The sequence below is a fragment of the Neoarius graeffei genome, chromosome 28, assembly GCF_027579695.1.
Source record: "Neoarius graeffei isolate fNeoGra1 chromosome 28, fNeoGra1.pri, whole genome shotgun sequence".
Taxonomy (NCBI): Eukaryota; Metazoa; Chordata; class Actinopteri; order Siluriformes; family Ariidae; genus Neoarius; species Neoarius graeffei.
The window spans coordinates 23,917,235-23,936,518 of NC_083596.1; the positions used below are offsets into that span (position 1 = coordinate 23,917,235).

The 19,284-nt window shown below is 46.9% G+C and overlaps 1 protein-coding gene across 5 annotated transcripts in view; it reads right to left on the bottom strand.

The window, feature by feature from the left end:
- Nucleotides 1-19,284, bottom strand: part of usp20 (ubiquitin specific peptidase 20) — a 101,679-nt gene that overhangs the window by 40,600 nt on the left and 41,795 nt on the right. For all 5 annotated transcript variants that reach the window (XR_009651898.1, XR_009651899.1, XR_009651897.1 and 2 more), the window contains exon 20: nt 19,130-19,211. Coding sequence is in view for 2 of the 5 variants with exons in the window: in XM_060913103.1 (XP_060769086.1) it covers nt 19,130-19,211 (82 nt within the window). In the remaining 3 variants the exon portion in view is untranslated. The remainder of the gene's footprint in view (nt 1-19,129; nt 19,212-19,284) is intronic.

Sequence of the window (19,284 nt, forward strand, 5' to 3'; positions counted from 1 at the left end):
TTAATATGTGGCGGCTTTAGTTGACGGTGTGTCTGAATCTTCGCTTCATATATATTTTTTATTTTCAACTAGCCAGCCGGGCTGGCTAGTGACAGGAATTACCCGCCAAATGACAAATTAAGTCGCCTTGGGCGACCGGACCACCGCGAATTTCGAGCCCTGGGTATCCATCATTGTTTATTCCACGTAACACAAATCAGACTTTGCTTGAGTCAACTGAATATTTTACATAACAAAACAAATGAAAATGGCATGGACAAAAATGATGGTACCCTTAACTTAATATTTTGTTGCACAATCTTTAGCAGCAATCACTGCAAACACGTGAACTCTGTATCTCTCAGTGAGACTTCGGTGTCTGCCAACACATAGTTTGGCTCGCTCTTCCTGAGCAAACTGCTCCAGCGGTCTCAGGTTTGAAGGGTGGCTTCTCCACTGTTGGTAACTCGCCAGCGCCCCCTATAACGATCCCACAATTCCTTGCGCGCTCCACCCGGATGTGATGTAAAGTGGAACTGCTTTAACTGTATCGAGAGCGCCTCGATTCGCTCTCTCATGTTCTGACTACTGGAGTGGTCGGACGGACTGTAGGCACGCTCGCCTACAGTGTTGAGACTAACCGCTATTGTCTGAGAACAGCCTGTTCAAATTAGTTTCGGCCGAACTTTTGAACGACCCGCTAAGTTTCAGCGATATAGTGGTTTCGATTCTAAACCTTTGCAAAGTTTAACTACAGTTAAGTAGTTTTCCACGCTAAGAGGCATTTGCGGACAGCTTCGCTCCTCTCAGCCTTTTTCTCGTCGACGCATCACCGGAGGTTTCTCCTGAAGCACCGTGGGCCAGCTAGGCCTTCATCTCCCTGCTTCGTTAGCCGCGGTTGGACGCAACGCGCCGCTAACCTCCTCTCCTCGGACTGCGACCCTCAGCGCGGACATCGGAGAAAGAACTTCCATCGCATTGAGTAGGCACTTGGGCAAATTTTTAATTTGTAGCTTATTCAGATGGTTGTTAGGGTCATGTTTAAGCTTTGAGCTATTTAGCATACCCGCTCAGACACGGAAGGTGTTTGTTTGTTTTTATTGTTTGTTTGTTTGTTTTTATTGTTTGTTTTGGTTCTGTTTTTTTTCTTTGAACTTGTTAGACAGGGTATCTTGCATGATATCTTTCCTTAACTCCATTGCTAGCTTCCCTATCTGATTAGCAGCGCAGCGACAAGTTTGTTATTTTAAGCTCCGAGGCTAGACCGCTACAAGGCCTAGTTCTCTCCATCCAACACATATACACACTCTCTCACACTCTTTCTCTCTCTCTCTCTCTCTCGCGTTGAGTTCTTTGCCTAGATAGTCTGTTGGAAATTGTTGTTAAGTGCAGTGTTTGGATCCAGCTGTAGCGTGGTCAGATTCTCCTTAGCAACTTATTGCTAGCTGGTAGGCTTGTGTTCTCGACTAGGCCTGCAGGCGCCATTTTTCCGACGCCATTTTGATACCTTCCTCATTGAGTTACCTGTGATACGACACCTAGGCACTGACCGCCATTTTGTTTAAGCATTGCCAGAGTGGCTAGCATTAGCATCTGCCCACAGATACCTACACAAAGCACACATTAGCCACAGAGCTAATCCTTTGTTCTATTTAGCTAACATTCCTTTGTTTTAGCTAACATTCCTTTGTTTTAGCTAACGACAAGCTAGGTCACACACACACACACGCATCGGCTTGCCCTAGCCTCACACACACGCACACACAAGGGATTCTTTTCTTTTTTTTTTTCCTTCTCTCTTTCTCTCTCTCTTTCCCTCAAATTTATAGTCCAGGTGTAATTGTTCCATTGTTTTGTCTTGTTATTACCTTTGCTGACATTGAATGTATTTTGAGTTTATTATTATTAGTGAGTAGTAGACAAATAAAAGCTAATAAAATTGAATTGCATTTTACTTGTTCCTGTTGTTTATTCACAAGGTCAACTATTTAGAACTCCTTTTTCCTTCAGAATTTAGCTTTTGTACACAACTGGGTTTCCCATCTAATACAGAGCTACCATTAATCTTGAATGTAACCATTCACGGTGAGTATTAAGATTAATAATTTAAGATTTTATGAGACTGATCTTTATTTATAAATTGATTAATTTAATTATCAATTATTACATAATTTATAATTTAATTAATCCCAATTCAACCTACATTAAAGTGGTGCCCCGTGTGAGGAATAGTTTAATGACCTTGTGAATTTCTCAACAATAACTTGTAAACTGCTGTATACCCAAAATCAACTGCCAAGGTATAACACAGATGACTTTAATGGTGAATCATTAACAGTGTGTTAATCACAGAACTGAAATTCAGCTGCCAACCACAGTTAGCTGATAAACTGGTTTAATTGATTAGTACATTAGAGTAATATCTAATCCAAGTACTTAATTAATATTATTAATAATAATCATTATTAACTAATTATTAATTAAGCTAATTAATACAAGTGAAACATTAGTGAAAACAAAGTAGCTAAGAAACCACATCAATTATTTAGCAACTTGGATTAAATTAAATTCTAACCTAATCAACACCTAGTATTAATTTCCTTTAAGTTAATTAATACATTTCGAACAAAATGTCGCGTTCCCCATCAAGGGAGTCAGAAGGGCCCCTCCTCTCTCTCTTCGACGTTGTAGGCGATTTAGGCCAAGTCCTGGAGGATAGGAGAAATTACTTCTGTGATCTGGACCAAAAGGCTCGCTTTGATGAAATACACATAGCCGTTAGGGAACTTAAGGAGCGTACTATGACTCTCCCAGAAGGGCTACCCAAATTGTTCATGATCTACTATAAGGAAATGGAACATGTGTGTATGACCCTCGAACAAGAGAAAAGAACACTAAAACGACAACTGGCCGAAGCTCAAAGGAGAGCAGAAAGCGCGGAGAGTAGCCTCGTGGGCCTGAGAGCCACACAAGATGAACTAAAGCGCGAAATAGAATACCTCAGAGAAGAAGTGACGCAAGCACGTCGCTCAGATGAGGGATCGGCCAAACCCTCCCAAGAACAGAGTTCCGCTCTGGAGGAGGAAGAACCTGAGCTTAGAACGGTAGATCAGACACCGCACTCAAGCTCAACTCGCGTGAAAGTCGCGCGATCGCCACCTCGTGGCGCTGGGAGTTTTTACTTTACTCCCCACTACACCCCCTCGCGCTTCAATATCGCTGCAGCCTCTAGCCCGCAGAAAACGCCGCGCTACGTACCCTCAGACTCCTCTGACGGAGAGGCCGCCTACAAGCCGAAACGCAGACATAGGCGATATGAGAGCAGCTCAAATAGCGAAGACAGCGAGGACCCCTACGGGTCAAAATCAAAACGCCTCGTCGCAGAACGCAAAACTAGGATCCGCCAAATCGACGTCCTTGCGAAAGACATAGAGCGTTTTGAGCCGGAAAATCATAGACACCGAAGCGTTAATGATTATTTCCGGGAAATCGAGCGTAGCCTCCTGGACCTGCCAGAGGCTACGTCGCATGAAAAGGCCAGACTAGTCTGGAAAACTTTAGGTAGTGGCGTACGAGCATTCGTTGAGACCCTACCGCAGTCAGTCCTCGACAACTACAAGAAAATACGTAAGTACTTGAAAGAGGAATACTCGTTGTACGAGGACGAGACTGCTGCGACGATGGGTGCTATTCTGATCAGACAGAAACGAAGCGAACACCCTCGCGAGTACTACCGTCGGCTCCGCGCAGCGTACTTTCAGGGCAGAAGCGAGCCCGGGCTAGAGGAAGATCGCAACTTCAAGTCTCTCTTCCTCCATAACCTTCACCCGTGCATCCGTAACCAAGTAACACTCGCGTGTCGCCAGCGCCCCCATACTATGAGAGAAATGCGTCGCACCGCACAACTAACGTGGGAGACGTTCGTCCGACCCACAGACCGCCACGAGGACGATCCCAGAGTCCTCAGCCTATATGAGCAGGAAGATCAGTCCTTAGGCCTAGAAGGGGGTGAAGCCCCAAACCGCGGGCCCCCTTGGGCGAACCCAAACCCCGGCCACCAGACGTCGAGTCAACCCAAAGGTAACTGGAAAGTTCGACAAGCTGGAGCCAAGGGGGAACAGGGCCCCAACGCCAAAGGGCAAGGTAACCGCAAACCTGGCAGTCACGGCCCTAAATCTCAGAATAGCGGACAGTCAAGGCCCCATCGCAACTCCTCTCGAAGGGAGCGGAGCCCTAAGCTAGCTACCGCTAAACAAGCCAACCAAGAGCCGCTTGGGATGGCAGAACTGAGGGCTGAATTAGCACGGATTAAACAAGCCAACCAAGAGCCGCTTGGGATGGCAGAACTGAGGACCGAATTAGCACGAGTTAAACAACTGCTGAGCAATAAGAACAGGAAGGGTAAGCCGAGCAAGGACAGGGACGAACCGTCAGCATGACTAGGCCGGGACCCATCCCCACCACCACCGCGTGTCTACCTCGTGGGGTGGGGAAAGGACCCCTGCCCAATAGGCAGCGATGAGTTGAAACCACCCCCTCCGTTAGTGAAGCCTGACCCGCAGGATGCACCCCTGACGCAGTTTCTTGGAGATTTGGTTAGGAAAGGCAACGCCAAGCGTATCTATACCCCAGTTGTGGTAGAAGGCAACGTTTCCCTCCAAGCTCTCTTAGATACCGGGTCAAAAATCACCCTGATGTGTTCCAAAGTCTTCGCAGAGGTTTCTGATGCGCGGCGCGCGCAAGGTAGACCCATCAGAACCGAACGTTGTGACGTCAACTTGGTTAGCTTCACCCAGAATCAAGCCCCAGTAACAACCATTGCATGGTTAGAACTCACCTTCCAGGGCATGTCCATCACTCACCCCACTTACATCTGCTCTGTTGGTGTAGAACCGTTCCTCATTGGCCAAGACCTACTAGATAGGCTAGCGCCCCTCATTGACTGTCGTCGTGGGCAACTGTGGGCCCAGGTCGCGTCCCCACAGACCCCAGATCCTCGTCGTCACGATCGAGCCTGTTGCGATGAAGTTAGGGTGGAGGCTACTCCACCGATAGCTGAGTCAGGGCAGGTCCCCGAGAACCTCGAGACCACTCCGCTCCACCCTGAGCCGAGTCAAGACGCACCAAACTCAACCGACACTCCTCTCAACCGCAACGCGCTTGATGGCCACCCGTCTTTCCTTTGCTTTCTTGGCGAATCTGCCCCAACCAGGTACTACCCCTGGATATCTGGCAACATTATTGTCAACGGCGTCACGGCACCTGGCGTCAGGTTAGCGCTTTGGTCAGAGAAGTCAGTCATCAGCCAAACGTGGTTCGACATAGTGCGTCAGAGCACTCCTTCCGCTGTCTTTGTGCAGAAGAGCCACCGGCTACTGTCAGCCGAACAACCCCAGAGCCCCATCAAAGCCACGGGCGTCTGCGCCGTGTCGCTCGCCATCGGTCAGAGAGAATTCCTTCATTTCTTGAGTGTCGTCCCCGGACTTCCTGACCCACTGGTCATTGGGGCAGACATCTTGGTCAGACTGGGAGCCCAACTGGACCTAGTCAACCGGGTCATCTGGACCCAAGCCGACGCTGCTAAGCACCCGTTCCAAGCTGACCCGGAACAGCTGCGGTCAGGACAAACGATTCCCCAAGCCTGCCATGTCGCTAGCGAATTTGACATCGTCATTCCCGCTAGGACTGCTGGTTCCCCTCTTAAGCTGGTCATCATGAAAGACCAACAGTTTCGTAGCTCCCAGGCGTTCTTCCAGCCTCTCAGATTCTTCATGGAGCTCGATTTAGCCGTGTGTGGGACTCCGCTGCTTGAAGTGAGTCATCGTTCCGCTTACCTCCTGGTTCAAAACTCCACGCGGGACGCCATCACGATCCCCGCCCGTCGGCCTTTAGGCCTTCTGATAGACCAGGCATTCCATGACTTTGAACTCACCATTCCAGTCATTGGTGAGCTGCCAACGCCGGACACTCATTCCGATCCAGTGGAACCTCCCTGGATCACTCTTCCTTTCCACATGATCCGCATCGAACCTCACATCATGCTTTGCGACGAGCGCATAGTCATGACCAAAACTGACACCCCGAAACACATGCTGGTGTATGCTCTTGCCACGCAATCGAGCAACGACACCCCTGCAACTGAGGTCGTCGATTCAGCTCTAGGTGAACCGTACCCAGGCTTCGAACGAGAAGTTCAACAACAGCTGGTGAAAGCTGACAGCCTGACCACGGACGCCCAGAGACGACAGCTCCGTGAACTGTTCTACGACTTCAAGGCGATCTGGGCGCGAGATTCCAATGACTGCGGAGTCACGGACATCCACACCGTCCGAATCCCAACAGATCTGAACGCTCCACCGACGTTCGTGCGGCAATACAAAATCCCGTTAGCCGCATACGACTCAATACAAGAAACACTGGACACTCTGCTGGAAAAGCAGATCATTCGTGAGTGTAACTCGACTTACAACTCCCCCTTGTGGCCGGTGCTGAAACCGAACGGCAAGTGGCGTCTCACCATTGACTATAGGCAGCTGAACAAGCAAGTGCCCTTGTCAAGATGGCCCATGATCCATCTGGATCAAGAACTTGCCAAGGTGAAGGGTGCAAAGTTCTTCTCCACCGCCGACGTGGCGAGTGGATTCTGGACCATGCGCGTGGATCCAGCTGACCAGCACAAGCTGGCCTTTTCCTTTGGGAACCGCCAGCTAACTTTCAACCGATGTCCGTTCGGCTACGCGAACTCCCCCGCTGAATTCAACATCTTCTTGCATAAGGCAATGAGCGATGCCGCAGCTCGTGGCAACTTGATCTATGTCGATGACATCCTCATTAGGTCACAGACTTTTGATGCACACCTCGAAGAGATACGCCATGTTCTGTCCCAGCTGTCCAGAGCAGGAGCGAAGCTCTCTGTCACCAAAGGGCAGTGGTGTCGCACCAAAGTTGAATACGTTGGACTGTGCGTCGGGCCAGATGGCATTGAACCCCAGTCAGGGAGGGTGCGGGCTATCCAAGATATCAAAGCCCCATCCAACGTACCCGAACTCAGGAGCTTCTTAGGGGTCTGCAACTACTCCCGACAGTTCATCGAGGACTACGCGGAGATAGCACGACCGCTCACCGAGCTCCTCCGGAAGGATAAACCCTTCCAGTGGAGTGAGCCTCAAGAACTCGCGTTCAAGAGCATGAAGCAGAAGCTCTGCTCTGCTCCCTGCCTCGCGTATCCCGACAAAGACAAACCGTTCTTCTTGGAGGCTAGTTTCTCCACCCACTGCCTGAGCGCTGCACTGTCACAGCAGCATGACAAAGATCGCCGTGTCGTAGCATACGCCAGTCGGTCCCTCAGTGCTGTGGAGTTGAAATTTTCAGACTGCGAAAAAGCCCTGCTGGCCACGGTCTGGGCCGTTGAACACTTTCGCAGTTACATTGGTGGCCAGAAGGTGGTGATAGAGACCAATCATCAACCGGTCTCGTTCTTGAACAGCCAGAGGCTGAGAGAGGGAAGAGTTTCGAACAGTCGCATCGCAGCTTGGATGATGGCACTACAGGGCTACGACGTCGAGGTGAAGTACGCCCAGAACCACAAGATGGCGCTTGGCCGAGGCCTGGCGGAATGCCAGCATTGCGACTGCGAGAATAGTCCGGATCAAACCGAACTAACAACCGTACCTGCTCTCCCCTCCGACCACCACTACTATGACGAGAACGTCTGCAAAGACCTCCCCACCGCTTACATAGATGGATGCTCATTCCATCATGAACGCAAAGTCCAAGCCGGTGTCGGTATCGTATGGGCGAACGGCCCTATACAAGGGAAATACCAACATCGACTCGGGGCTAAGACTAGCCAATATGCGGAGGTAACAGCCGTGCTCATCGTCCTGCAACAAGCTGCCTGTGAGAACATCAAGCGGTTAGTCCTCTGCTCTGATTCAAATTATGCCAGGCATAGCTTCGTCTCACACTTTCCCTCGTGGAAGGTGCAGGACATGAAAAACGCAAGGGGCAAGGAAGTGAAACACTCCGAACTCTTCCTAGCATGCGATCGACTCATAACCGAACAGGGAATGTGCGTCTATTGGAAGAAGGTGAAGGGACATTCTCAAGTCCCAGGACCTGACAAAGTCGGTAACGATGAGGCAGATGGCCTCGCCAAAGCGGGAGCCGTAGACGGCCCCCTTTGGGAATTCCAGCCGCCATGGCTTCCCGAGACGCCACGCCATGACGTAACCGCGATTACTCGCCGACAGGCTAGAGCAGGTCAAACTGACGCAGTACCCCAAGCAGGAACAGTGCAACTCGGCCGACTGCCCCAGGATGCCGACCTGGTGTCTATGCAGGAAAGGGATCCCGTGATCCACCAAATCCGTAAGTTCCTTGCGGACCCCGTGGCGTCCCCAATTTCCCCACAAGAGTTGCAACAGTCCCGAGACTTAAATCACCTTCACAATCTCAAAAACGGCTTAAAACTCGAGAAAGGACTCCTGGTGTACACACCACGCAACCAGGGACCTCCCCGGTGGGTCGTGCCCACAGATCATAGGGGGGTCATGTTGCAGTACGCTCATGACAGCCCGTGCGGGGGCCATAGGAACGCTCAGGCGACCTACCAGACACTCCAACAGATTGTCTATTGGCCCTTCATGATTCAGGACGTTACTGAGTATGTCAAAGGGTGCTTGATTTGCTGCCAATTCCGACCAGCCCAACCGTTGAACCGCGCCCCACTGCAAAGCAAAGGCATCTCATTCCCCTGGTCTAATCTCCAGATAGACTGGGTCGGACCGGTGCCGAAATCGGCTCGAGGTAATAAGTATCTCCTGACCGTCACTTGCGCGTTCACGAAGTGGGTGGAATGCTTGCCCGCCCCAAACGAAACCGCAGAGACCACCGCTCTCCTTCTTATGAACCATGTGTTCAGCCGTTGGGGCTTGCCCCTATCCATTGATTCCGACCGAGGTACTCATTTCACCGCAGAGGTCATGAGAGTGTTGTGGGAGATGCTCGGAGTCGAGGCAAAATTCCACATCGCGTATCATCCTCAGTCTTCCGGTCAGGTCGAACGCGCCAACCAAACCATCGTGAGCATGCTTCGCAAGTATGTGAGTCACCATGGCAAAGATTGGGACATCAAACTCCCTCTGGTGCTGATGGCCATTCGGTCCACTCCTCACCGCACCACCGGAGTCACCCCGTTCGAAATGATGACTGGCCGTGAAATGGTTCTTCCCTTACACCTCCTCTACCGACCAGAGGACCTAAGCGTTGCCACTGCGTACACCGCACACCAGTACGTCACCGACTTGCAACGCCACTTGCAGGCCACGTTTGCGTGGGCCCAGGAACACCTCGAAAAGAGTGCGAAAGGACAGAAAGCTTACTACGACAGAAAGGCGACACACCGTGAGTACGAAGTAGGCGACAGAGTCCTATACTTCAATTTCACCAAACCGGTAGGAGTAGCCAGAAAATTCTTACCCCGTTGGTCCGGCCCTTTCGAAATCGTCGGTAAACTGTCCCCCGTCGCCTACCGCATCAAAACTTCGAAGCCCAGCCAGGCGCCTTCGTATAGATGGGTCCATAGCAACCAAATAAAGCTTTTTGAGCAGTCCACACTCCATAGGGGGGTGGACAAACAATAAGTTATAGCCTGCCCAACTTAGTTGCATGCCTCTCAATCCATAAGCGTGCATCTATAAGTAACCACCCTCGTTATCACTCAAATCGGAATAACAAACTCCTGTATGTTGCAGAATGGCCCCTCTCTGAATCCTCGGTATCTTCCTAGTCCTGCAGACCACATTGGCCGGTAACATAGTGGAACCAGGTCCGCCGAGTGGCATTGTTCTCCAAGATGCCCCAGGACTGCTCCTCACCAATTGCCGCGTCCATACCCAGCGCGTGTACACCCGCCTCGATCCTTGGGACGTGTACCGTAAGCATTTTAGATCGCCCACACAAACAAACCTCGAAACCGGGCCTGACTCCGAGATTGGGTCCAACATCGAACACGCCAAGCGTACCACAGTTCACATGCTCGAACAGTTACAGAAGTTCATAGTCACTGAGGAGGAACTCAGCGGCAAAACACGCCCTAAACGGTTCCTCGGAGGACTACTTACTGCTGCATCCGCCATTGGCTCTCTGTTCTCAATGGGCCTCTCTGCCGTTAACACCGTTAGCCTAACCGCGGTCAAACGAGAAATGAACATTCTTAAGGAAGAAATGCCAGAAATCCAGGGTAGACTACTAACTCAACAGGAGGAGCTGCAGGGCCTAGGCAAAACCCTGCAGGGAACCATACTAACCGTTAACATGCATTCTACATTAATCAAGAACACAGTACATGCCGTAGACAGGCTAGCAGCAATCATGAGAAGCGAAGTCAAGTATGTCCGAGTAGTCCGAGACCTAATGCAGGACCTGATGAGAGAAGTAAGTAGCTCTCTCAGCACCCTGAGTGGAGGTAAAATCCCACCATATTTGATACCCCTCAGCATGGTTGACAGCATACTCCGATCTACTACCACGACTAACGTTTACTCATCACAGATTCATCTGGCTTATAGTCTTGGCAGTGCTATCCCCATTTTTGTGAACCCTCAAAACCTAGAAATAGGCTTCATCCTCAATCTCCCCGTTATTGAACGGCAAAACATATACAGAATCAAATCTGTCCTTAATGTAGGTTTCTGGAACAACGACGTACACGTACGTTTGCAGACACCTTCCACCATAGCCTATCACGATGACAACCCCTCTATCTACCTCGTCCCTAATTTAGACATGTGCACCTCTACCAAAGATATCCACTGGGTCTGCCCCAGCAATCCCTTTATCCGAGACACCACAGACCGTCTCTGTGGATTGACAAAAGTCCCCGAGCAGAAGTGTGCAGGCAAATTGTCTATTAAAGATGAAGGAATAGGAACTAGAGTAGAAAGAGCTGGTAATCGGTGGCTAATCAACACTCCCCAAACTGAGATTCTGGTATCATATGATCAACATAACACTGCCACTAGAATGAAGATCCCTAACGAAACCTCTCTCCTAAGTGTCCCACTAGGAGCCACTGTTCACGTGGGTGACATCACCCTCCATCACCTTAGCGCTGACCAGTATGAGACCGAGATAGAAATGCCCGATGCCTTCCCAGGTCACGAACTTGAGATAAACTCCACCCTCCAAGCACAACTACTGCTGGAAGGGACCAAAACCGTGCAATTCGATCTTAAGCCCACTGGCATCGCTACCACTTTCTTGAATAACCGCGCAAACCCTTCTTCCGATCAAGGATCTTTAATAAGCCGAATTGCGCTGGGATTTCTAGCTAGCGGTTGGGTTATCACAGTCTTCATAGCCATCACTCTACACAGGTACATACTGACACTACCCCGCAAACTGGACAAAACGATCTACGCACCTGAGAAATTAGATCGTGGCATTGTCCGATTCTCCATCAGGCCTAAGGCCTCCACTAACTTTCTTGAAGAGTAGGCTTGCTAACACGCTAACTAACCCCTCTTTTCCATTTTCCTTTATGGAGTTTTGATTATTTTTGTTTGCTGTGTGAAATATTGTATGTAGAAGGTAGTTAAGTAGCCATAGTGTAATTGTTTTCATGTCCAAGTGCCTATGCTTTCATGCCCAAGTGCCTATGCATCTTATGGACTGTATGAAATGAATTGAACTGTTGAACTGTGTCTGAAAGACTTTTCACAGAAAGGACCCTTGGAACTACCTCATTGTGGAACTACCTCATTGTGGAACTACCTCATTGTGGATTACTAGGGACCGTGGGCCGCAGACTAAACACCATGTGCCCATAGGGTATCACTCCTTTCAGCGCCTATGGCCAAGGGGGGAATGTTGGTAACTCGCCAGCGCCCCCTATAACGATCCCACAATTCCTTGCGCGCTCCACCCGGATGTGATGTAAAGTGGAACTGCTTTAACTGTATCGAGAGCGCCTCGATTCGCTCTCTCATGTTCTGACTACTGGAGTGGTCGGACGGACTGTAGGCACGCTCGCCTACAGTGTTGAGACTAACCGCTATTGTCTGAGAACAGCCTGTTCAAATTAGTTTCGGCCGAACTTTTGAACGACCCGCTAAGTTTCAGCGATATAGTGGTTTCGATTCTAAACCTTTGCAAAGTTTAACTACAGTTAAGTAGTTTTCCACGCTAAGAGGCATTTGCGGACAGCTTCGCTCCTCTCAGCCTTTTTCTCGTCGACGCATCACCGGAGGTTTCTCCTGAAGCACCGTGGGCCAGCTAGGCCTTCATCTCCCTGCTTCGTTAGCCGCGGTTGGACGCAACGCGCCGCTAACCTCCTCTCCTCGGACTGCGACCCTCAGCGCGGACATCGGAGAAAGAACTTCCATCGCATTGAGTAGGCACTTGGGCAAATTTTTAATTTGTAGCTTATTCAGATGGTTGTTAGGGTCATGTTTAAGCTTTGAGCTATTTAGCATACCCGCTCAGACACGGAAGGTGTTTGTTTGTTTTTATTGTTTGTTTGTTTGTTTTTATTGTTTGTTTGTTTGTTTTTATTGTTTGTTTTGGTTCTGTTTTTTTTCTTTGAACTTGTTAGACAGGGTATCTTGCATGATATCTTTCCTTAACTCCATTGCTAGCTTCCCTATCTGATTAGCAGCGCAGCGACAAGTTTGTTATTTTAAGCTCCGAGGCTAGACCGCTACAAGGCCTAGTTCTCTCCATCCAACACATATACACACTCTCTCACACTCTTTCTCTCTCTCTCTCTCTCTCTCGCGTTGAGTTCTTTGCCTAGATAGTCTGTTGGAAATTGTTGTTAAGTGCAGTGTTTGGATCCAGCTGTAGCGTGGTCAGATTCTCCTTAGCAACTTATTGCTAGCTGGTAGGCTTGTGTTCTCGACTAGGCCTGCAGGCGCCATTTTTCCGACGCCATTTTGATACCTTCCTCATTGAGTTACCTGTGATACGACACCTAGGCACTGACCGCCATTTTGTTTAAGCATTGCCAGAGTGGCTAGCATTAGCATCTGCCCACAGATACCTACACAAAGCACACATTAGCCACAGAGCTAATCCTTTGTTCTATTTAGCTAACATTCCTTTGTTTTAGCTAACATTCCTTTGTTTTAGCTAACGACAAGCTAGGTCACACACACACACACACGCATCGGCTTGCCCTAGCCTCACACACACGCACACACAAGGGATTCTTTTCTTTTTTTTTTTCCTTCTCTCTTTCTCTCTCTCTTTCCCTCAAATTTATAGTCCAGGTGTAATTGTTCCATTGTTTTGTCTTGTTATTACCTTTGCTGACATTGAATGTATTTTGAGTTTATTATTATTAGTGAGTAGTAGACAAATAAAAGCTAATAAAATTGAATTGCATTTTACTTGTTCCTGTTGTTTATTCACAAGGTCAACTATTTAGAACTCCTTTTTCCTTCAGAATTTAGCTTTTGTACACAACTGGGTTTCCCATCTAATACAGAGCTACCATTAATCTTGAATGTAACCATTCACGGTGAGTATTAAGATTAATAATTTAAGATTTTATGAGACTGATCTTTATTTATAAATTGATTAATTTAATTATCAATTATTACATAATTTATAATTTAATTAATCCCAATTCAACCTACACCACACTGCATGTTTCAGCTCCTTCCAAAGATGTTTGATAGGATTCAGATCAGGGCTTATAGAAAGCCACTTCAGAATAGTCCAACGTTTTGTTCCGTCATTCTTGGGTGCTTTTAGCTGTGTGTTTTGGGTCTTTATCCTGTTGGAGGGCCCATGACCTGCAACTTAGTCTTGAGATCAAGGGCAGGTGGTGCATAAGGGCGATTGGGCAACGCACTGCCAAAACGAAAAAAAAAAAAATAATTTTTTTTTTTTTAAACAAACTTTCACCTGTGCTGCTCTAGGTCATTTTAATCTGTCTCTGGGTATCATTGTCCAATCAGGGTGGTCTTGCTTCTAGAGTACCGCCCCTTTTGGGGCGATTTCAGTCACGTTGAAAATCGCCCAAGAGTTCACTGATAGAGTCCCATGTTAATATTTTTTTTTTCTCCTAACGGACACTTCAATGCAATCTCTATGGGTTCCGGGGGGGACTTGCCCTACCGTGCTTACGTCACTGCGAAGCGCGGCAAAGTTGCGTTCGATCCGCTCAGTTTCTGAGGTGAGATGGATGTGGAAAGCAATTCAGTGCGGTCCTTAAAAGAAGTTCCATTTAGTCAGCGATCAAATCGAGCTAAATTGGCAACAAAACAAGCTGGGCCCCCCTCGACCAAATCTAAACATTAAACAAATTTCGACAAAGCGGGGGAATCATATACTCGAGGTTTTACTTCAACATGGTCCCAGCGCAAATCCTGGCGAGCTGGCTGCGAGGACGCCTCAGCGGTTTTCTGCTCCCCCTGCTTTCTTTTCCACCCTGGAGGTGCTCCACGGACAACACTGCTTGGACGGTCACTGGAGTTTCGGACATGCATCATTTGTCGGAGAAAATAAAAACGAGTCATCAAAGATTCACATGGGCAGCTGCCTGAAATTTTCAGCTTTTGGGAGAGTGAACATCGCTACACAACCGGATGAGGGCTACAGGCTAGCAGTTCACCGCCACAACGATGAGGTGAGCAAGAACAGGCACATATTAAACCGGCTCATCCAATGCGTGAAATTTTGTGGAGTGTTCGCGTTAGCTCTACGAGGCAAAGACGAAATTGAGGGCTCCAGTCACCGTGGTGTTTTTCTGGGTTTGGTTGACTTCGTGACACACACACACACAGTCACAGAATCAGTTCACTTTTGATGTTTTCAATGTGCATTTTTATATTTGCCACACTTTGCTCTGAGCGTTAGCACTTTGGTAATATCCTTGGTAAATACCAGTAATTGCAAGATCTAAAGATCCACTCATCTATTTATTCAACTGCTATTGCTATGTTAGCCAACTACTTACAATGTTTTGTTACAGTAAGTGCACTTTCCTGTTTGTCCTTAAGTTGCACAGTCTGTAAAATTCTTGCTGGTCATGGAGTTCGAAGTACAAAATCTATTTACAGAACATTCTGTAGAACAGTACTTTCAAGACTGGCAAATAAATGTGTATTATTTTTTAAAAAATATGGTTCCCTTTCTTATTTAGTCGTTGGACATATCTTTTATAAAGATATCATTCACATCATACAATATTGAAATAATGTGAATAGTGAATAGGGCGTAATTGGAATTGGCCATTGTGGAGCCAAACTATTCTTCGATTGTGAATGTTGTTTGCAACTTTACACCACAGCCTATAGCTTAGGTCAGTGGTTTTCAAAGTGGGGGGCCGCCAGGGGGCACTAGGGGGGCCTCAGAAAGTTGGAGGGACGATGACAAAAAAATAGCGAAAAATTTTTTTTTAAAATAATTATTATTAAATATATTGTAATTAGTTTTTAATCATTATTATAAAATATAATTAGTAATAATACATCATATCGAAACGTTGTTTGCCATGCTCATCTCTCCGATTGCCTGTGACGTTGCGGTTTGCGCCATTTATCAAGCTGCTTTGCTCCTCAAACTAGCGTATTGCTATCTGCGACGCCGTCTGCGTAGCCCCCCCACCTTCGCAGACGCTCTGCGCGCACCTCCCAAAAATTGACCACCGCAGAAGCCTCGCAGACAGCGTCGCAGACAAGAGGGCGCTGATTGGTCCACTCTACATCCGCTGTACACGCACTTCCGCTTCCCTACTTTCCCGGTTTGGTTTGTTTTCACGACCGCCATTTTTAAAAACACGAGTGAAGATGGAGCAGCACGAAGAGCGGTTGATCGAGGAAGTGAGGAAGTACGTACATCTATACGACTCCAGCTCTAGTCATTATAAGTAACCGGAGGATAAACGCTCCACTAACCACACCCACCAACTACTCCTAGCGATTTCGCGACTTCGCGCCCCCTTGTGTTGTGGCGGTAAATAACATCGCGCACGCCTATTACTCCCTGCTCAACGATAAATTACAACTGTCTGCGAAAAGCTATCTGCGAAAGCCTTGTCGCAAGAGCACGCAGAGGCCCTTAGGTAGCTACAGGGAAAAGATTTCTGTAATGTGCTGCCATCTAGTGGACAGAAGTGGCATGGAACTGTAATATGCAGAGAGAAAAAAAAAAAAAGTCAATAATGTCTGGCTACCGATAATGTACCTGTTGAATGAGTCACCTTATGCAGTGGTTCTTAACTGGAACAGTCTTGGGACCCACAATTTTCCATGGTCATTAGGTCGCGACCCAATTTTTTTTAGCGTTCAAGTCAATTTAATGTAATTCTCAAAATATAACCATAATATGTAATAATAACTATTATTATTATTATAATAATACCTGTGTTTGCATCTGCATGGCCATTATATGCTGTATGTCTGATCAATAAACATAGGCAAAACGACGGCTTCATGCTCTCATGTGCAAGTGTCTCACCACATACCACACAGATGGGTTTCTGTACCATTTTGTCCTCAACACAACTAAATCCATATTTCAAATATTCGGGGTCGTACCGTCGTTTCAACATGTTGTTCACCACTCAAATGACTAGCACGCACGTTATGTCGCATAAACATTCTGCGTCTATGGCAACAGATGACACGGAGCTGGAATCGTCTATCAAAATAAGAGTTGCAAATTGTCGCAGAAAAAAGTTGCACTTTTTTTTCGTGAATCAATGAATTAGCATTTTTTTTTTTTACACCACAGCTCCGCGACCCACCCAGGACCCCTCCGCGACCCACTTTTGGGTCGCGACCCACCAGTTAAGAAACACTGACCTTATGACATTATTGGATAATTTACCCCTCCCGAGAAAATTTTCAGGACCCGCCACTGCTTGAGATTACATTGTGCCTTGCACAGATTCAAGGCACCCCGTGCCAGATGCAGCAAAGCGGCCCCAAATCATAACCAAGCCTCGTCCGTGTTTCACAGTAGGTATGGTGTTCTTTTCTTCTATAGACATAGAGCTGACGTGACTTGCCAATAAGCTTGAGTTTTGTCTCATCTGTCCAAAGGACATGCTCCCAGAAGCATTGTGGCTCGTCAAGATGCATTTCAGCAAATTTCAGTCTGGCTTTAAGTTTTTCTTTCAACAACAAAGTCCTCCTAGGTCTTCTTCCACTGAGCTCACGGTCACTCAAAAAACGATGGATGGTACAAACAGGCATTGCTGAACCTTGACCTTGGAGGTCAACTTTTATCTCTTTGGAAGTTGTCCTTGGCTCTTTTTCTACCATTAGCACTATCCTCCTGTTCAATCTGTGGTCAATTTTCCTCCTGCGGTCATATCCAGGAAGGCTGGCTACAGGTCCACAGAACATGCAGCCATTTCTTAATAATACAGTTCCACAGAACATGTAGCTGATTTCTTAATATTTGCAACTGTAGTCACAGGAACGTCAAGCTGCTTGGAGCTAGTCTTATACGTAGTCTTTGCCTTTAACATGCTTGTCTATAATTTTCTTTCTGATCTCCTCAAACAACTCTCGCCTTTGCTTTCTCTGGTCCATGTTCAATGTGCTGCACACAGTTATACCAAACGGCAGAGTGGCGACTTTTCTCCATTTAAATAGACCGAATGACCAATTACAATACGGAAGACACCCGTGATACTAATTAAGGTCAAAGAATTAGTTTGAAATATCACTATAATCCAATTATTTATAGTCTTTTCTAGGAGTACCAACAAATCTGCCCAGGCTATATTAGAATATCTTTGGAAAAGAAACAAATTGTTTTTCACACTTTTTTTTTTGCTTCATCTTCACAATATACCAAATGCATGCAAGTATACATGAGAAAATTGCTTTTAATTTCATTACTTTTCAGGAGGAGTAAAGCATTGTTTCAACGAGCTGTAAGGCTACCAACAAATTTGTCCATGTCTGTATACATGTATAAATAAATAAATGCAGAATTAAAAAAAAAACCCTGTCCAGAGATCGCATTATACTACGAGTTTGGTGTAAATGGGTTTTTCATTCCATTCTCAAGGATGCGTCTAAAGCCTCGGTCACAACCGGCCGTACGTGCTCCTACGGCCGGTCTACGTGCAAAAAAACGCAAGAAATGCACGGAGGGCGCGCGTGTGACGTGCTGATTTTCGAGCTGTAGACTGGCTGCAGACCGGCCGCAGAGGTTCTTTGTCATGTCACACAAACTCTACGGGCGCTTACGGTTTTTTTCAGGTTGCAAGACAAACTTACGGCCAACATGCGTCTTTCTCCACGAACAAAAAAAACCAAAACAAAAACGCAGCAATTTGGGAAATGCCAGACAGACTTCTACAGATGAAGTGAATGGTAACAAAAAAAAAAACAAATGTACAAGTGTTCCTTAACATATGGTACCAGTCGAAAGTTTGGACACACCTTCTAATTCAATGGTTTTTCTTTATTTTTATTAATTAAGAGACACTTCATGTCTTTAAGTAATGATGGACTGTCATTTCTCTTTACTTAGCTGAGCGGTTCTTGACGTAATATGGATAACTACAGTTGTGGAATATAGTAGGACTATTTACTGTATTTTTATTACTTACTGTTTGATCTCAAATGCATTACGAAGGCAAAACATATTTCCACTCATTAACTTTTGACGAGGCACACCAGTTAATTGAAAAGCATTCCAGGTGACTCCCTCATGAAGCTGGTTAAGATAATGCCAACAGTGTGCAAAGCGTCATCACGGTGAACTCTGGCTACTTTGAAGAATCTAAAATATAAGACCTATTTTGTTTTAAGACTTTTGTTTCCAACATAATTCCATATATGTGTTTCATGTTATTTCATAGTTTTGATTTCTTCAGTATTGTTCTACAGTTTAGAAAATAGTCAAAATACAGAAAAACCTATGAATGAGTAGGTGTGTCCAAACGCTTGACTGCTACTGTACTCAGAACTGACCGCCCTGGGGGCGTCGTGACTCAGGTGGATAAGGCGCCATACCATAAATCCGGGGACCCGGGTTCGATTCCGACCTGAGGTCATTTCCCGATCCCTCCCCGTCTCTCTCTCCCGCTCATTTCCTGTCTCTACACTGTCCTATCCAATAAAGGTGAAAAAAGCCCCAAAAAAATCTTTAAAAAAAAAGAACTGACCGCCCTACTCACCTGTTGTAAAGGTATTCCCACACATTCTGAGGCAGAATCACCACCAGATCATCCACATAGTGATATTTGGTAGGAGGGATTCCTGAAAAACATGGCAATTTAAGTAAGCGTTTTTCCAACAACACAGACATGGACCCTGTTAGACTTACTAAGAT